At 36.4% G+C, this 18,600-nt stretch overlaps 1 protein-coding gene across 1 annotated transcript in view; it reads left to right on the top strand.

Annotated features, from left to right (window-relative positions):
• The window catches only part of DPP10 (dipeptidyl peptidase like 10), a 685,907-nt gene that overhangs the window by 353,814 nt on the left and 313,493 nt on the right, over window positions 1-18,600 (top strand). The window contains exon 4 of the mRNA XM_082465825.1: window positions 1,208-1,302. Within this exon, the coding sequence (XP_082321951.1) occupies window positions 1,208-1,302 (95 nt within the window). The remainder of the gene's footprint in view (window positions 1-1,207; window positions 1,303-18,600) is intronic.

Here is an 18,600-nt window from a genome sequence, read left to right as displayed (position 1 = left end):
TAACTTCTGGGTGTTACTATTTATAATATTGAAATAACTAGAGAGTGAGTCAGAAAACCTTGCTCTGCCAAAACTGTCAGACATTTCCACATAGATTTCACAACCCACCATGCAGTATTTGTTTACCACTATTATGCAGATGAAGACAGGTTCTGAGAATTGTAAATTATATAACTTCATTTACTGTGAATCCAATCCAATCCAATCCTTCTCAATATTTCTTCCAAGAATGGGCAGGCGGTTAGGGGGGTGCAATACCATGGAGAAGTTTAGAATTGGGTAAAACTGAAAAGGACATTATCAAAAAAAAAAAAAAGAAAGAAAGAAAGCACTCAAGACTGCTTTTATTTGGGTGTCTTCCCTTTTATCTAATCACATAAATATATGTATAATATGTCTATTATTTATATAGCTTTTATGTAGATACAGATATCTTTCTTTTTTTAACTTCTGAATATCCTTTCTGGCAGTTTGTCTCAGGTTGGTATTTTCAGTCTATGGTATTCTTAATATGAGTTAATTTCCTGATAAATGTGGCTGAATTTAACTGAAAAATATTTAAAATCAACAGCTGTCCAGACGAAATGCAATTATTTACACTGAAAACATCATTCTCTTTAAAGTTGAAAAAGTGGATACAATGGTACACATATAGTCTCAGAGATTTTGACCAGTGGTCACACAATCCAGACAAAATACCAGAGGCACAATTCCAAACCCAAGGGAGAAAGAGGTTGAGTGGCAATTGAGCGGTGGTAGGACTGGGTATGTGAAAAAATCCGCATGAACGTGGTTCATATGATAGTCTCAGAATTATGTCGAGTTATGTTTAACTGGCAGCCTCGTTGAAAGTTTACCTAGATCACTAATTAGCAACAGCTTCGAAAACGGGAGGCATTTCTCTTTGCCCCTTCTTTCTCATCTTAGCATGGGCAGCAGTTGCCCATGTTTTAATTACTTTTCATTTGTTCAACCAAGAATCTGAGTGACCCTCTCACTAACACTGTTTTCATTGCACAATAGACCATGTGCCGGGTGGGCTTCCTGAAGAGGATTAATGAGAGCCAAGTACAGAAATCTGCTCAGGTTATTAAAGGCTAACAGTGATGGTTCTAATGTGTCTGTTTATTATGCACATTATCTCCTCTACACTCATTATATTACCGAGTCAATGTGTTTGTCAATTGTTAATATCTTTCTGTTGCAGATACAGATGTGGTGTATAAAAGCGAGAATGGACATGTCATTAAACTGAATATAGAAACAAATACTACTACATTATTATTGGAAAACACAACTTTTGTAAGTAATGAATAATTAATTACTTTAATCATTTCAGTATTGTTTAGAATGCTCTCTTGGTATACATAATGGTCATTTTCTTCAGCTTCAGCACTTGCAAAGCTTTTCAGGTGAAAAGTAAAGGCTGGGATATTACTAGAATCAGTAGATCTATTGATAGAAAATATGCATGTGACCATCCGCTCTGTTTTCTCCCCATTTATCCTTTTTAGTAAATGAATAAGTGTTTCTAAGAATAATATTTTTTTAGAATGAATATTTATTCCAATATTTTCTATGTAAGTTTAGCCATACAAAGGCCAAAATTAAAAAAAAAAAAGGTTAATCTAACCCAAGTCATCATAACTTTTTCTCCCCCTTTACTTTTCATTCTTCCTGACTTGTTTCTAATTGTGGTTTTCGAAATCAAGTAGAAAGCAGGCTTTGTAAAACTGGCCTTTAGTTGGAGTTGATATGCTTTACTTTTATAATTAAGCATTCTATCAGTATCATTTCTCTTCTCCAGAATCATTGTTTGGCCTAACAATGATCCAAATAACTGAATGTATTTATTTTGCTCTCATAAATGTACATGAACTTTGGGGTAAATTCAGTCCTCTTAAGGTTAGATTTAGCTATGATTACCTATTGAGTAAGTGATAACGAATTAACTGCTTCAGATGTTCAAAATCTAGGATCAAACACCACTGAAAAATAGTTTAAAGTTATTTGCTCATTGTTTTATACAAAGGTTCAATGTATTGCCTATTAGATGAGTTCTTATGTTATAACACATGAACTTAGGCCTCAGAAGACCTCCTATACAAATTAAAGGAATAAGCAAACCATCAGATACTTTTTGTACTTATTGCTACTTGTACATTTGGAATAAACATTTGGTCTTCATGTTTGTAAGCGTGTGGCCAGGTGGAAGAGATGAAGTGAAAACTTCTGTTGTTAGTGTTTTTATTTAATAAGAGAAAAGTGGTTGTTGAAATCATGCAGTGATTATATATGTATACATTTGTTAGACTAAATTAAACCAACCAGCTGAGGTACTTCAGCAATTAGGTTATTAACTAACTAATAATGGCATTTCTATTTTTAAATGAATCAGTTAATTCACAGACATTAGAAGAGCAGATACTCTGAATGCAACGATTTATAGTACTTGTGGAATGCCAAGGAAATATAAGCCGTATTGCTCACTTTCTTAGAATATGGATTTCCTTGGGGGAGATAATGCTTACCTTCCTGAAAAAGTTTAACAAACAGCATAGAGCAGTATCTATTATTTCTTAATTGATTGGTCCTCGGGGATACTAGAGAAGAGGCTAAGGAATCATCGAGAGATGCTGAAATCAATGGGAAAGAAGCTCTCCATATGAGATAGGACAGGAGGTAGAAAGCAGGAATCAGTAATTATGACAGCTAATGATTGGCTGATTAAAGTCAATGCGAATTAAGTTCAATAAAACTAGTTTGGAGAACAAAATTAAATGAATTTTTGTATTTGTTTCCTTTATTATAAAGTAACATTTTTGATGGGGGGTATAGACCTTTAGCAGTCAAGTATTTAAGTTAAGAATAGACACGTAGTACGTGACTATCTGGTTATGTGACTGTTCCACACTGATGATCCTCTTACACAGGTTAATGAGGTCTTCTACTGGTCACTAATTATCTTTTTTTTTTTTCCTAGCATTTATTCCTTGCTTTCTTAGTCTCTTTGGTACATCAGAAAAGGAACAGAACAAACCTTTTCGGTTATTATTTCATTCTATTGTTGGTACTTCATACTTTACACCAACCCCATCTCATTGTAGTTCTCTCCATGTGCTTATTAATGCCATTTTATCTTTATGCTTGTATGTTTAATCTTTTAAAAATCCTTTTGAGGTCTATTTCTGCTCTTTTCTATGTTGGCCATGACTCTTAATTACCACCGAATCATATTTAACAAATATTCTAATTTACTGATCTTTTAAGATTCGTAGGCTCCCTGAAGACATTTATCTCACAACACAGATAATTAAGCAGATTATAAGTCCCAGAGGCATCAGAATTCAGTGGAGGAGGGTGAGGATAAAGATTGGAATGCGACTTATGTTTCCAACTAGTTAACTCAGAACTGCAAACAAACAATACAAATTAACACGAATCCAGATGAATTCAAAGGAACTTATTTAATCATTTTCTCCTTCTAACTCCAAAATAGCATTATTAAACACACTTGTGTTTTAAAGATCATGCTAAGCTAAAGTCTGGATATGCTTTCTCTCTCAGGCCATACTCTTGGGAAAAAAATCTCTTATCAGAGCATAAAATTTTTATTTATAGCGCAGTTTTTTTTCATTGAGCAATTAACAGTACTTTAATGACAATTATAATTAATTGGATTAGATCACTATAAGAAGCTTTGTAGTAAAGTGTACCAAGGCAATTGAGAAAAAAAATTATTACTTAAAATGTGATAACAGAATAGCCTATTGTATAATAAGACATATTTTGCAAAAAAAGTGACTGCCAATTTATTTTAAAACTTAATATAACATCACATTGTCATTTCTCTGCTTACATACATTTTAAATATGAATGGTGGGCACTTTTAGCTATGTAATCATGGTTAGCAGACACTATGAGTAATGATAATATTGGCTGTGACTGTCAAAAATAAAACAAAAGTAAATAATTTTCCTGAAATAATTGGCTTATGTCTTAAGGCATTCTTTTGGAGTGAAGATAGGTGGACTTCTAATGAAGGAGAAAATTAAAGCGTATATAACTTTTTGAAGAGGAGTTACATGAAAGGAGTGATTTAGCCCCAAAACTGCTCTTCATAATTTTTAAGTGTTTGGAAAAGTTATCTCATAAAGCCACAACTACTTCAGACAAAAGCTCATTCACAGTGTCATAATGAGGAAAATGTTTCTAAGTATTAGCTGTATTCTTTCTACTGGAAATAATTTGAATATCATCAGTAGTCTTGGCAAAAAACACCAGCATTCATAAATAGTTCTATCAAATCTCTGAGATTACAAAGGAATTGGAAACATGATTCTAAGCTATATGCTTAAACATTACTAAGATTTAAAAAAAAAAAAAAGCTCGTGTACTAATATGGAAAGGGAAACTAAATATCTGCAAGCTTTTAAAACTATGCTATAAAAATAGCCTAAAGCAGAGAAAGGAAATTCAAGGTAACATTCAAGGGAAATGTTACCTGCACATGTCTTGGTCCAACTATTTATTTATAGGTCATTACAAAATAGTAGGTTTGACTAGAACCAAGGAATATTTATGGACTTATCATGCATAGAGATAGCATCAGTTGATTTGCATACCACTGCAGTATTGTTTTTTTAACATCTTTATTGGAGTATAGTTGCTTTACAATATTGTGTTAGTTTTTGCTGTATAACAAAGTGAATCAGCTATACGTATACATATATCCCCATATCTCCTCCCTCTTATGTCTCCCTCCCACCCTCCCTATCCCACCCCTCTAGGTGGTCACAAAGCATGGAGCTGATCTCCCTGTGCTGTGCGGCTGCTTCCCACTAGCTATCTGTTTTACATTTGGTAGTGTATATATGTCAATGCCACTCTCTAACTTCGTCCCAGCTTACCCTTCCCCCTCCATGTGTCCTCAAGTCCATTCTCTACATTCACGTCTTTATTCCTGTCTTGCTCCTAGGTTCTTCAGAACCTTTTTTTTTTTCACATTCCATATATATATGTTACCATACAGTATTTGTTTTTCTTTTTCTGACTTACTTCACTCTGTATGACAGACTCTAGGTCCATCCACCTCACTACAAATAACTCAACTTTGCTTCTTTTTATGGCTGAGTAATATTCCATTGTATATATGTGCCACATCATCTTTATCCAGTCATCTGTCGATGGACACATAGGTTGCTTCCATGTCCTGGCTATTGTAAATAGTGCTGCAGTGAACATTGTGGTACATGACTCTTTTTGAATTATGGTTTTCTCAGGGTATATGCCCAGTAGTGGGATTGCTGGGTCATATGGTAGTTCTATTTTTACTTTTTTAAGGAACCTCCATACTGTTCTCCATAGTGGCTGTATCAGTTAACATTCCCACCAACAGTGCAAGAGGGTTGCCTTTTCTCCACACCCTCTGCAGCATTTATTATTTGTAGGTTTTTTGATGATGGCCATTCTGACTGGTGTCAGGTAATACCTAATTGTAGTTTTGATTTGCATTTCTGTAATGATTAGTGATTTTGAGCATCCTTTCATGTGTTTGTAGGCAATCTGTATATCTTCTTTGGAGAAATTACTATTTAGGTCTTCTGCCCATTTTTGGATTAGGTTGTTTGTTGTTTTCATATTGAGCTGCATGAGCTGCTTTAATATTTTGGAGATTAATCCTTTGTCAGTTGCTTTTTTTACAAGTATTTTCTCCCATTCTGAGGGTTGTCTTTACATCTTATTTATGGTTTCTTTTGCTTTGCAAAACTTTTAAGTTTCATTAGGTCTCCTTTGTTTATTTTTGTTTTAATTTCCATTTCTCTAGGAGGTGGGTCAAAAAGGATCTTGCTGTGATTTATGTCATAGAGTGTTCTGCCTATGTTTTCCTCTAGGAGTTTTATATGTCTGGCCTTACATTTAGGTATTTAATCCATTTCAAGTTTATTTTTGTGTATGGTGTTAGGGACTGTTCTAATTTCATTCTTTTACATGTAGCTGTCCAGTTTTCCCAACACCACTTATTGAAGAGACTGTCTTTTTTCTATTGTATATTCTGATCTCCTTTATCAAAGATAAGGTGACCATATGTGCGTGGGTTTATCTCTAGGCTTTCTATCCTGTTCCATTGATCTATGTTTCTGTTTTTCTGCCAGTACCATACTGTCTTGATTTCTGTAGCTTTGTAGTATAGTCTGAAGTCTGGGAGCCTGATTCCTCCAGCTCCGTTTTTCTTTCTCAAGATCGCTTTGGCTATTTGGGGTCCTTTGTGTTTCCATACAAATTGTGAAATTTTTTGTTCTAGTTCTGTGAAAAATGCCATTGGTAGTTTGATAGGGATTGCAATGAATCTTTAGATTGCTTTGGGTAGTATGGTCATTTTCACAACATTGAATCTTTCAATCTGAGAACATGGTATATCTCTCCATCTATTTGTATCATCTTTAATTTCTTCCATCAGTGTCTTGTAGTTTTCTGCATATAGGTCTTTTGTCTCCTTAGGTAGGTTTATTCCTAGGTATTTTATTCTTTTTGTTGCAGTGGTAAATGGGAGTGTTTCCTCAATTTCTCTTTCAGAGTTTTCATCATTAGTGTACAGGAATGAAAGAGATTTCTGTGCATTAATTTTGTATCCTGCCACTTTCCCAAATTAATTGATTAGCTCTAGTAGTTTTCTGGTAGCATCTTTAGGGTTTGCCATTTCTAGTGTCATGTCATCTGCAAACAGTGACCGTTTTACTTCTTCTCTGATTTGGATTCCTTTTATTTCTTTTTCTTCTCTGATTTCTGTGGCTAAAACTTCCAGAAGTTTGTTGAATAATAGCGGTGAGAGCGGGCAACCTTGTTTTGTTCCTGATCTTAGTGGAAATGGTTTCAGTTTTTCACCATTGAGAACAATGTTGGCTGTGGGTTTGGCATATATGGCCCTTATTATGTTGAGGTAGGTTCCCTCTATGCTTACTTTCTGGAAGGTTTTTATCATAAATGGTGTTGAATATTGTCAAAAGCTTTTTCTGTATCTATTGAGATTATCATATGGTTTTTCTCCTTCAGTTTGTTAATATGGTTTATCACAGTGATTGATTTGCATATATTGAAGAATTCTTGCATTCCTGGGATAAACCCCACTTGATCATGGTGTATGATCCTTTAATGTGCTGTTGGATTCTGTTTGCTAGTATTTTGTTGAGGATTTTTACATCTATGTTCATCACTAATATTGGCCTGTAGTTTTCTTTCTTTGTGACATCTTTGTCTGGTTTTGGTACCAGGGGGATGTTGGCCTCGTAGAATGAGTATGGGCATGTTCATTCCTCTGCTATATTTTGGAAGAGTTTCAGAAGGATAGGTGTTAGCTCTTCTCTAAATGTTTGATAGAATTCGCCTGTGAAGCCATCTGGTTCTGGGCTTTCGTTTGTTGGAAGATATTTAATTACAGTTTCAATTTCAGTGCTTGTGATTGGTTGTTTCTTATTTTCTATTTCTTCCTGGTTCAGTGTCAGAAGGTTGTGCTCTTCTAAGAATTTGTCCATTCCTTCCAGGTTGTCCATTTGATTGGCATAAAGTTGCTTGTAGTAATCTCTCATGATCATTTTGTATTTCTGCAGTGTCAGTTGTTACTTCTCCTTTTTCATTTCTAATTCTGCTGAGTTGAATCTTCTCCCTTTTTATCTTGATGAGGCTGGCTAATGGTTTATCAATTTTGTTTATCTTCTCAAAGAACCAGATTTTAGTTTTGTTGTTCTTTACTATCGTTTCCTTCATTTCTTTTTCATTTATTTCTGATTTGATCTTTACGATTTCTTTCCTTCTGCTAACTTTGGGTTTTTTTTTTTTTGTTCTTTCTCTAATTGCTTTAGGTGTAAGGTTAGGTTGTTTATCTGAGATTGTTCTTGTTTCTTGAAATAGGATGTATTGCTATAAACTTCCCTCTTAGAACTACTTTCGCTGCATCCCATAGGTTTTGGGCCGTCCTGTTTCATTGTCATTTCTTTCTAGGTATTTTTTGATTTCCTATTTGATTTATTCAGTGATCTCTTGGTTATTTAGTAGTGTATTGTTTAGGCTCCATGTGTTTGTATTTTTTACAGTGTTTTTCCTGTAATTGATATCTAGTCTCATAGCATTGTGGTTGGAAAAGATACTTGATACGATTTCAATTTTCTTAAATTTACCAAGGCTTGATTTGTGACCCACAATATCGTCTATCCTGGAGAATGTTCCTTGAGCTCTTAAGAAGAAAGTGTATTCTGTAGTTTTTGGATGGAATGTCCTATAAATATCAATTGAGTCCATCTTGTTTAATGTATCATTTAAAGCTTGTGTTTGCTTATTTATTTTCATTTTGGATGATCTGTCCGTTGGTGAAAGTGGAGTGTTAAAGTCCCCTACTATGATTGTGTTACTGTCGATTTCCCCTTTTATGTCTGTCAGCATTTGCCTTATGTATTGAGGTGCTCCTCTGTTGGGTGCATAAATATTTACAGTTGTTATATCTTCTTCTTGGATTGATCCCTTGATCATTATGTAGTGTCCTTCTTTGTCTCTTGTAAGTCTTTATTTTAAAATATTTTTTCTGATATGAGAATTGCTACTCCAGCTTTCTTTTGATTTCCATTTGCATGGAATATCTTTTTCCATCCCCTCACTTTCAGTCTGTATGTGTTCCTAGGTCTGAAGTGGGTCTCTTGTAGACAGCATATATATAGGTCTTGTTTTTTTATCCATTCAGCCTGTCTATGTCTTTTGGTTGGAGCATTTAATACATTTACATTTAAGGTAATTATCGATATGTGTGTTCCTATTACCATTTTCTTAATAGTTTTGGGTTTGTTACTGTAGGTCTTTTCCTTCTCTTGTGTTTCCTGCCTAGAGAAGTTCCTTTAGCGTTTGTTGTAAATTTGTGGTTCTGAATCGTCTTATTTTTTCGTTGTCTGTAAAGGTTTTAATTTCTCCATCAAATCTGAATAAGATCCTTGCTGGGTAGAGTAATCTTCGTTGTAGGTTTTTCCCTTTCATCACTTTAAATAGGTCCTGCCACTCCCTCTGACTTGCAGGGTTTCTTCTGCTAGATCAGCTGTTAACCTTATGTGGATTCCCTTTTATGTTATTTGTTGCTTTTCCCTTGCCGCTTTTAGTATTTTTTCTTAGTATTTAATTTTTGATAGTTTGATTAATATGTGTCTTGCATGTTTCTCCTCGGTTTTATCCTGTATGGGACCCTTTGTGCTTCCTGGACTTGATTGACCTATCCTTTCCCATATTAGGGAAGTTTTCAACTATAATCTCTTCAAATATTTTCTCAGTCCCTTTCTTTTTCTCTTCTTCTTCTGGGACCCCTATATTTCGAATGTTGGTGCGTTTAATGTTGTTCCAGAGGTCTCTGAGGCTGTCCTCTATTCTTTTCATTCTTTTTTCTTTATTGTGCTCTGTGGTAATTATTTCCACTATTTTATCTTCCAGGTCACTTATCCATTCTTCTGCCTCAGTTATTCTGCTATTGATTCCTTCTAGAGAATTTTTAATTTCATTTATTGTGTTGTTCATCATTATTTGTTTGCTCTTTAGTTCTTCTAGGTCCTTGTTAAACGTTTCTTGTATTTTCTCCATTCTGTTTCCACGATTTTGGATCATCTTTACCATCGTTACTCTGAATTCTTTTTCAGGTAGACTGCCTATTTCCTCTTCATTTGTTTGGTCTGGTGGGTTTTTACCTTGCTCCTTCATCTGCTCTGTATTTCTCTGTCTTCTCATTTTGCTGAACTTACTGTTTTTGTGGCCTCCGTTTCGCATACTGCAGGTTCGTAGTTCCCGTTGTTTTTGGTGTCTGCCCCCAGTGGGTAAGGTTGGCTCAGTGGGTTGTGTAGGCTTCCTGATGGAGGGGAGTGGTACCTGTGTTCTGGTGAATGAATCTTGTCTTTCTGGTGGGCAGGTCCACGTCTGGTGGTGTGTTTTGGGGTGTCTGTGAACTTATTATGATTTTAGGCAGCCTCCCTGCTAATGGATGGGGTTGTGTTCCTGTCTTGCTAGCTGTTTGGCATGGGGTGTCCAGCACTGGAACTTGCTCGTCGTTGAGTGGAGCTGGGCCTTAGCCTTGAGATGTAGATCTCTGGGAGGGCTCTCGCCAATTGATATTGGTCTCTGGTGGTCTGGTGTCCAGAACTCGGCTCTCCCACCTCATAGTCTCAGCCCTGACTCCTGGCCAGAGCACCAAGACCCTGTCAGCCACACAGCTCAATAGAGCTGAAATTTAGGGACTTCCCTGGTGGTCGAATGGTTAAGACTCCATGCTTCAACTGCAGGGGGCACAGGTTCGATCTCTGATTGGGGTGTTAAGATCCTCGGGCGTGTCGTGGGTTTTACTGTCTTTTTTAGTAATAATGCACAGATAGGTAGAAAACTTGGGGCCAGTCGTGGCAGGCTGCCATTGCAGTATTTTTATTTGTTTAAATTTCACTTATTCTGCCACTGAATATTTGGGCTGGGGGATAGATAAAAACCTTTTTACCACCAAGATATCAAGGAGCTTATTTTCTCATTTATGTTTGAGGAAAGAGCTGCGTGTTGAAAAAAAAATAGAATGGCACAAGCGATTATTTTTTGGATAAAGACAACCAAAATTTCACCTCTTAAAATTTGAAATAAAGAAAGGTTATCAGGGTTTTCTGACCACCCAGGTGTTTCACATGCTGGCTATAATCATGGAGGATTTATATGTTAAAAATCTGGCCTCAGACAGGGCATACAACGATGGCAGAGTAGGAAGACCCTGAACTCACCTCCTCTCACGGGCATACCAAAATTACAACTATTTACAGAACAACTATTGATAAGAAAGATCGGAATCTACCAGAAAAGATCTTCCACAACTAAAGATATAATAAAGAACGAATCACAACAAGACAGCTGGGGGTGTGGGCAGAGTTATGGTACATTCAAGACCCATACCTCTGGGAGAGTGATCCACAAATGAGAAAATAATTACAACTGCAGAGGTTCTCCCCAAGGAGCAAGGGGTCTGAGTCCCATATTGGGCTCCCCAGCCAGGGTACCAGAGCAAGAAGTGGAGCCCCCAAAATGTATGGCTTTGAAGGCCAGAGGGGCTTACTTTCAGGTGATCCAGAGGACTGTGGGAAATAGAAACTCCACTCTTAAAGGGTGCACACACAATCTCACACACTGTGGGACCCAGGGCAGAAACAGTAGTTTGAAAGAACTCTGGGTCAGACCTACCTGCCGATCTTGGAGTAGCTCCTGGAGAGGCAGGAGGTAACTGGAGCTCACCCTGAGGATATAAATACTGGCAGCAGCCATTTTGGGGAGCTCCTTCTCCCATGTGGAAACTGATGCTGTCAAGGAATATTTTGGAATCCTCCCTCCTGCTTATTAAAGTCAGGACCCAGCCCTGCCACCCCCACCTTCCAGCCTGTAGGCACCAGTACTGGAATCAGGCCAAGCAACCAGCTGGGCAGGGACACAGCCCCACATGCCAGCAGAAAGGCTGCCTCAAGACCCCCTGAGCCCATACCTTCCCCTGGACATGGTCGTGTCCACCAGAGGGTCTAGGACCGAGACCCACACACCAGTACACAGGCACTAGACCCAGGACCTCCAGGGCCCTGCAGCCAGAGACCCTGGGAACCACATCCATCCACCAGTGGGCAGGAATGATCCCCAGAACCCCCTGGGCCCTGGCCACACCCACCAGCCAGCCAGCTCTAGCCTTGGGACCAGCCTCATCCACCAGCAGTCTAACACCAACTCTGGGACTCCTGGACCTAGGACCCAGCTCTGCCTGCCAGCAGGATGGCACTAGCCCCAGAACCTAACTTTACCCACTGGTGGGTGAGCACCTTGTACCCCTCTGCCTCGTTATATATCCCCACTCTCCAGTGAGCCAGCACCAGCTTTGGTATACCCTAGAACCTGCAGCCAGCCATGTAAGGAACCGGCCTAACCCACCAGCAGGCCAACACTAACTCCAAGATCCGAGCCCCAAAACCATCCACCCCAGAACCTAGCTCTGCCCCAGAGTGTGCCAGCACTAGCGCTGGGGCCCCCAGGGGTTCCACAGCCAGCTGCCTTGTGACCTGGCCCCACCAACCAGTGGCTGGCAATCTCCACACAAGGCAGGGCCTGACAACCAACCAAACCAGGAGCCAGCCACACTTACCAGACTCTGTCCACAGTAGTTAGCCCTCCACAGCAGAAGAACCCACACAGCCCACATAGGGGCATCCCTAGAGCATATAGCTCTGGTGACCAGAGGGGAATATGGTGCTGAGATGCACAGGATGTCTCCTACAAAAGACCACTTCTCCAAGGTTGAGAAACCTAACCAACATACAAGAAATAGAAACAGCAAATTAAGCAAAGTAAGGTAACAGAGGAACATGTTCCAAACAAAGGAACAAGATAAAACCCAATAAGAACTAAATGAAGTGGATAGAGATAGGTGATCTAACAGATAGAGTTCAAGGTAATAACAATAAAGATTATCAATGAACTTGAGAGAAGAATTGATGAGCAGAGTGAGAAGTTATAAGTTTTTAACAAAGAGTTAGAAAATATAAAGAAGAACCAAATAGAGATGAAGAATGCAGTACTGAAACAAAAGAAACAAACAAAAAAAACACTAGAAGGAATAAACAGTAGCTTAAATGATGCAGAGGAATGGTTCAGTGAGTTGGAAGACAGAGTAGTGGAAGTCACGAATGATGAACAGAAAAAAGAAAAAAAGAATAAAAAGAAATAAGGACAGCTTAAGAGGCCTCTGGGACAATATCAAGCATAGTAACATTGATATCATAGCGATTATAGAAGGAGAAGAGATAGAGAAAGGGGCAAAGAACGTATTTGAGGACATAATAGCTTAAAACTTCCCTAACCTGGGAAGGGAAGCAGACACTCAGGTCCAGGAAGCACAGAGAGTCTCAAACAGGATCAACCCAAAGAGAACCACACCAAGACACACTGAAAGTAAAATGGCAGAAGTTAAAGAGAGGAATATTAAAAGCAGCAAGGGAAAAGAGCAAGTTACCTACCAGGCAACTCCCATTAGGCTATTAGCTAACTTTTCAGCAGCAACTCTTCAGGCCAGAAAGGTGGCACAGTATATTTAAAGTAATGAAAGTGAAAAACCTACAACCAAGGAAACTACCCAGCAACACTTTCACTCGGATTTGAAGGAGAGTTCAAAAGTTTTACACACAAGCAAAAGTTAAGAGTTCAGCACCACCAAACCAGCTTTACAAGGGTGTTAATGGGACTACTCTAAGTGAAAAAGAAAAGGCCACAACCAGAAACCTGAATATTATGAAAGGAAAAAACTCATTGGTAAAGGCAAATATACAGTAAATATATTTTGGATATTAACCCCTTATCAGTCATATAATTTGCAAATATTTTCTCCCATTCAGTAGGTTGCCTTTTCATTTTGTCAGTGGTTTCATTCGCTGAGCAAAAGCTTTTAAGTTTAATTAGGTCCCATTTGTTTACTTTTGCTTTTGTTTCTTTTGTCTGAGGAGACAGATCCCCAAAAAATATTGCTACAATTTCTATCAAAGAGTGTTCTGCCTGTGTTGTCTTCTAGGAAGTTTTAGGTCTTACATTTAGGTCTTTAATTCATTTTGAGTTTATTTTTGTATATGGTGTGAGAAAATGTTCTAATTTCATTCTTTCACATGTAACTGTTCAGTTTTCCCAGCACCACTTATTGAAGAGACTGTTCTCCATTGCATATTCTTAGCTCCTTTGTTGTAGATAAATTGACCATAAGTGTGTGGGTTTATTTCTGGGCTCTGTATTCTGTTTCATGGATGTGTGCATCTGCTTTTGTGCCAGTACCATGTTATTTTGATTACTGTAGTTTTGTAGTATAGTCTGAAATCAGGGCACCTGATTCCTCCAGCTTTGTTCTTTTTTCTTAAGATTGCTTTGGCAATTTGTTGTCTTTTGTGGTTCCATATAAATTTTACAATTATATGTTTTGTTCTGTGAAAAATGTCATGGGTATTCTGATAGGGATTCCATTAAATCTGTAGATTACTTTGGATAATATGGGAATTTTAATGATATTAATTCTTCTGATCCACGAACATTGGATATCTTTCCATTTCTTTGTATCAGCTTCAGTTTTCTTCATCAATGTTTTATTGTTTTCACAGTATAGGTCTTTCACCTCCTTGGCTAAGTTTATTCCTAGGTATTATATTCATTTTGATGTGATTTTAAATGGGATTGTTTTCTTGCTTTCTCTTTCTGATAGTTCATAAGTAGTGTATAGAAAGGCAACAGATTTCTGTATATTATTCTTATATCCTGCAACCTTACTGAATTTATTGATTAGCACTAAACATTTTTGGTGGATACTTTAGGGTTTTCTATATATAGGCTCATGTCATCTGCAAATAGTGAGTTTTATTCCTTCCTTTCCAGTTTGGATGCCTTTTATTGCTTTTTCTTGTCTGATTGCTGTGGCTAGAACTTTCAATACTATGTTAAATATAAATGGTGAGTGTGGGCATCCTTGTCTTGTTCCTGATTTCAGATGAGGAGCTTTCAGCTTTTCACTGTTGAGCATGATGTTGGCTGTTGGTTTGTCATAAATAGCCTTTTTATGTTGAGATATGTTCCATCTACACATCCTATTCTTTATAAAAGAAATAGTAATTAAAGATTCATTTCATAGAGATAATCTTACATCTTTATACTATGTATACACTTACATATTAAGTAAAAAAAAAACAAACAAATTCACATTGTAAGTTCTCTTTATTTGGAAAAAAGCATTTATGTTTATAATCTCTCCTTCAGTTTAATACTATTTTTACAATTCTGTGGCTTTCTTCTTTCTTATCATTTGTTATGTCCCATAATTTTTATATGTCCCTTATATATTAACATTTGAGATTTTATAAAATACAGTATAATTACAAATAGAAACATTACTCTTTTTTTTTTTAACTTTTGGGTTTATTTATTTATTTATTTATTTATTTATTTATTTATGGCTGTGTTGGGTCTTCGTTTCTGTGCGAGAGCTTTCTCTAGTTGCGGCAAGTGGGGGCCACTCTTCATCGCGGTGCACGGGCCTCTCATTATCGCGGCCTCTCTTGCTGCGGAGCATAGGCTCCAGATACGCAGGCTCAGTAATTGTGGCTCACGGGCCTAGTTGCTCCGCGGCATGTGGGATCTTCCCAGACCAGGGCTCGAACCCATGTCCCCTGCATTGGCAGGCAGATTCTCAACCACTGCGCCACCAGGGAAGCCCCAGAAATATTATTCTTAATCTCCCTCATTGACATGTTTAAGAACAATATAGTGAAAACATGGTTGGAAAAAATATGTATAGTATATTGACCTATCCGATATGACAGTCACTAGCCACATATAGCTATTTAAATTTATTTTAAATTAATTAAAATCATTTAAAATTTAAAACTCCATCTTCTGGTGACAACAGCCACATTTTAAACATTCAATATCCAAGTGTAACCAGTGGCTGCCACACCAGATGATGTTCATACAAAGCCTTTCCATTACCATAGGAAGTTCTTCTGCACAGTGCTGATATACATGTATATATAATAAAAATAAAAGTTTTCCTCCATATCACTCAGTACTCCATTTTGAGGGTAGCCATGTACATATTTCTGCTCATCAAAAATGACTCCAGAAATATGTCTGTGGGTCTTCTTACATCTGTACATGAACGATATATTTCAAAATATATGCACTCATGTGTGTGTGGGTATTTAATTTCAACAGCATGGATGGTCTCCCCTTTTCATCTACTTAATAATATGGCCTGAAGGTCTTTTTATATGAATGCTTTTGTTTTTCTCTAATATCATTTAATGAGTACATAGAATTCCCTTGCATAATGCACTACCATATATTCATTTCTATTATATTCCTATAAATACACTTGGCAACCATTTTTGAAATATATTTGTAGGCTAAATTCATAGCAGTACTATTTCTGGGTCAAAAGAAATGTCAATTTGAAATTTAATAGTATCAAATTGCATCAATCAGATCCACCAATAGTACATGATATTGCCTGTTAACCTACTCTGGCCATCACTAGTATTGCCAACATATTAACTAATATCAATTTGGCTGATGAAAAAATAATAAAATAATAATTGTTATATTGATAATTATTGTTATATTATAATTTTTATATTGTTATATATATAGTTATATATATAACAATATATATTGTTATATATAATATATAGTTATAATAATAATTGTTATATTGATTTGTAATTATTTAATTATGAAGAGATTGAACATTATCTTGTCATATGTGCCTTGACAATTGGTTCATTTTTTTCTATGAATTCCTTTGCATAAGCTTTTATAATTGGGACTTTGCAAGTGAGACCTATGTGCAGCAGCATTTCATCTTTACATATTTCTACTTAGCTTGAATCTCACTGGAATCATTCATTCACTGCCATCTGCAAAGTCCAGTGAAAGATTTTTTTTGTATTTCAAATGTCTTATTAGACCTGTATCTATTATTAACTGGTGGAAGAAGGAACAAATAATGAGCGTTAGTGAAGGAGGAACAATGGGAGGATTTGTGAGTAAATGTCTGTAATGAACTCATTTAGCTTTAAATACCTATTTAATATAAGAAGAACCATCTGCCCTATAAAGTGTTAGAAATGTATCCCTTAATTTTTCCCTCAGTTTTCAAAGTGAAATAAAATTAATACTAAAAAAAAAAAAGAAAAAAGAAGAGAGCAAACTAAAAACATTCTTCATGTCTTGGGGTTAATCTGACCTTTATCTGCCCATTTGAAAATGTGCAGAAAAAGGATTGATCTTAGCCTTCTATATATTTCATTAAAAAATATTGAAATCGTAACATTTCTGAGAAAGGGACAATGCAAGAAATAACTTTTGGCTTTGGGACACTAAAATGCAAAGATTAGTAAATGACAACTCAACTGAAACTAATTTGCCCTGGAAATGATTTTTATATCTATCCTTCCATTTTTGGTGAATGTCAAACAGAGCTCCTCAGTGCAGCTGAAGAGACCCAGAAGTGTTTTCAACTGTGACTGTTAGATAAGAATAGAAGAACTGTTTTCTTACTTTAGAGCTGGGGATTTGGGCTCAAGACATTGGATCTGGAGGTAGCCCCTGATTGTTCCTTATTGTCATTCCATTGGATTTGATGTGATTTTACAGGACCTCTTTCTTTCCCTAGTTAAGCAGAAAGTTCTGTGCCACCAGGGAAGTAAATCTGAAGTTACTTTTTTCTTTTACTATTGCCCTTTGCTTTGGCAGATGAGGGTCAGTTATAATATATCTGCTTATTAAATGGATAGTGACAAATGAGAAGGAAATGGAGAATCAACTTCTTTATGAGTCCTGAGCAGGAGGAGTACTAGTCTACCTGTTAATATACTCAAGAAACATTGATGGTCAGAGCTGAAAACCTGAGTCTTGTTATTCTTTGGTTTGGTTCAGATTCTTCCTCTGAATTGTCACATCCTATAATTTTTTTTTTGTTTGTATCTTGTATCTATTATAATCTCATGTTAAAATTAGAGTACACAGACAGATATTTTAGCATAGTAAAGAATGCAAAGTGGTAAATGATAAAGGCATGGTGAAAAGCATTAGTTAACTGAAAAATATTAGTGTGTAATTAATATAAAAAAAATCCTCCAATTTTATTGAAAAATAAGCAAAAGATTTAAATACACTGTTCACAAAAGAAACACATCATTGATAAACAAATAGACAAATGCTTCACATAATTTACAAACAGAAAAATGATAGTCAACAAAGAGATAGTATTTTGCACCTATCCCACTGGCAAAGTTTAACTCTGACATTACCAAGAACTGGAAAGAATGTGGAGAACAGGACTTCTTACACATTGCTAGCAGGAGTGTAATTTGTGTTTTTACTTTGGGTAACAGTTTGTCATTTTGTGTGAAGTAGAACATTCACACACCCTACAACCCACAAACTTCTCCCTAGATATATACACCATATGAAAATGGTTGCACATGTGCATCAGGAAAGAAGAACACAAAAGTTTATTCAGTCATAGTTGCAAACAACTGCTGTTCTCCTCAACTGAGCTTAGGATCTATTAATAGACATTTCTGATAAAGTGAACAATAAAGAATGACCTTTAACTTTGGACCATTAAAATGCAAGTTTAGTAAATGACAACTCAACATTTAAACTAATTTGCTCTGGAAATTATTTTTTTATATCCTTGGGTTTCTGGTGAATGTCTAACTCAGTTTGGTTATGTATATGTTTGCCTAAATGACATATTTAGTTGGTTTTGAACTTCAAATAGAGGAACCGGGCTGTCCATGATCTTCATATATGTCCTTTTATCACAGCATTCTGTTACTGATTCATGCATATTTACATTTAGTTGTAGCTCACTAATTTTTATAGGATATTCCATACTTTTATGTTATTTTCACATTATTGTATGGTTTGTCATTATTTTCATAGATTACAGCATATTTGTTGTTTATCTGATATTCAAGTTTAATTGGGCATGTTATATTTTTATTGGCTAAATTTATTACAAATGACACTCTGTCAAGA

Source organism: Balaenoptera physalus (assembly GCF_965194825.1).
Source record: "Balaenoptera physalus genome assembly, chromosome: 6".
In the NCBI taxonomy this organism is placed as follows: domain Eukaryota; kingdom Metazoa; phylum Chordata; class Mammalia; order Artiodactyla; family Balaenopteridae; genus Balaenoptera; species Balaenoptera physalus.
The sequence above is the reverse complement of the archived record's forward strand: the minus strand, read 5'-3'. Positions and strand labels throughout refer to the sequence as shown.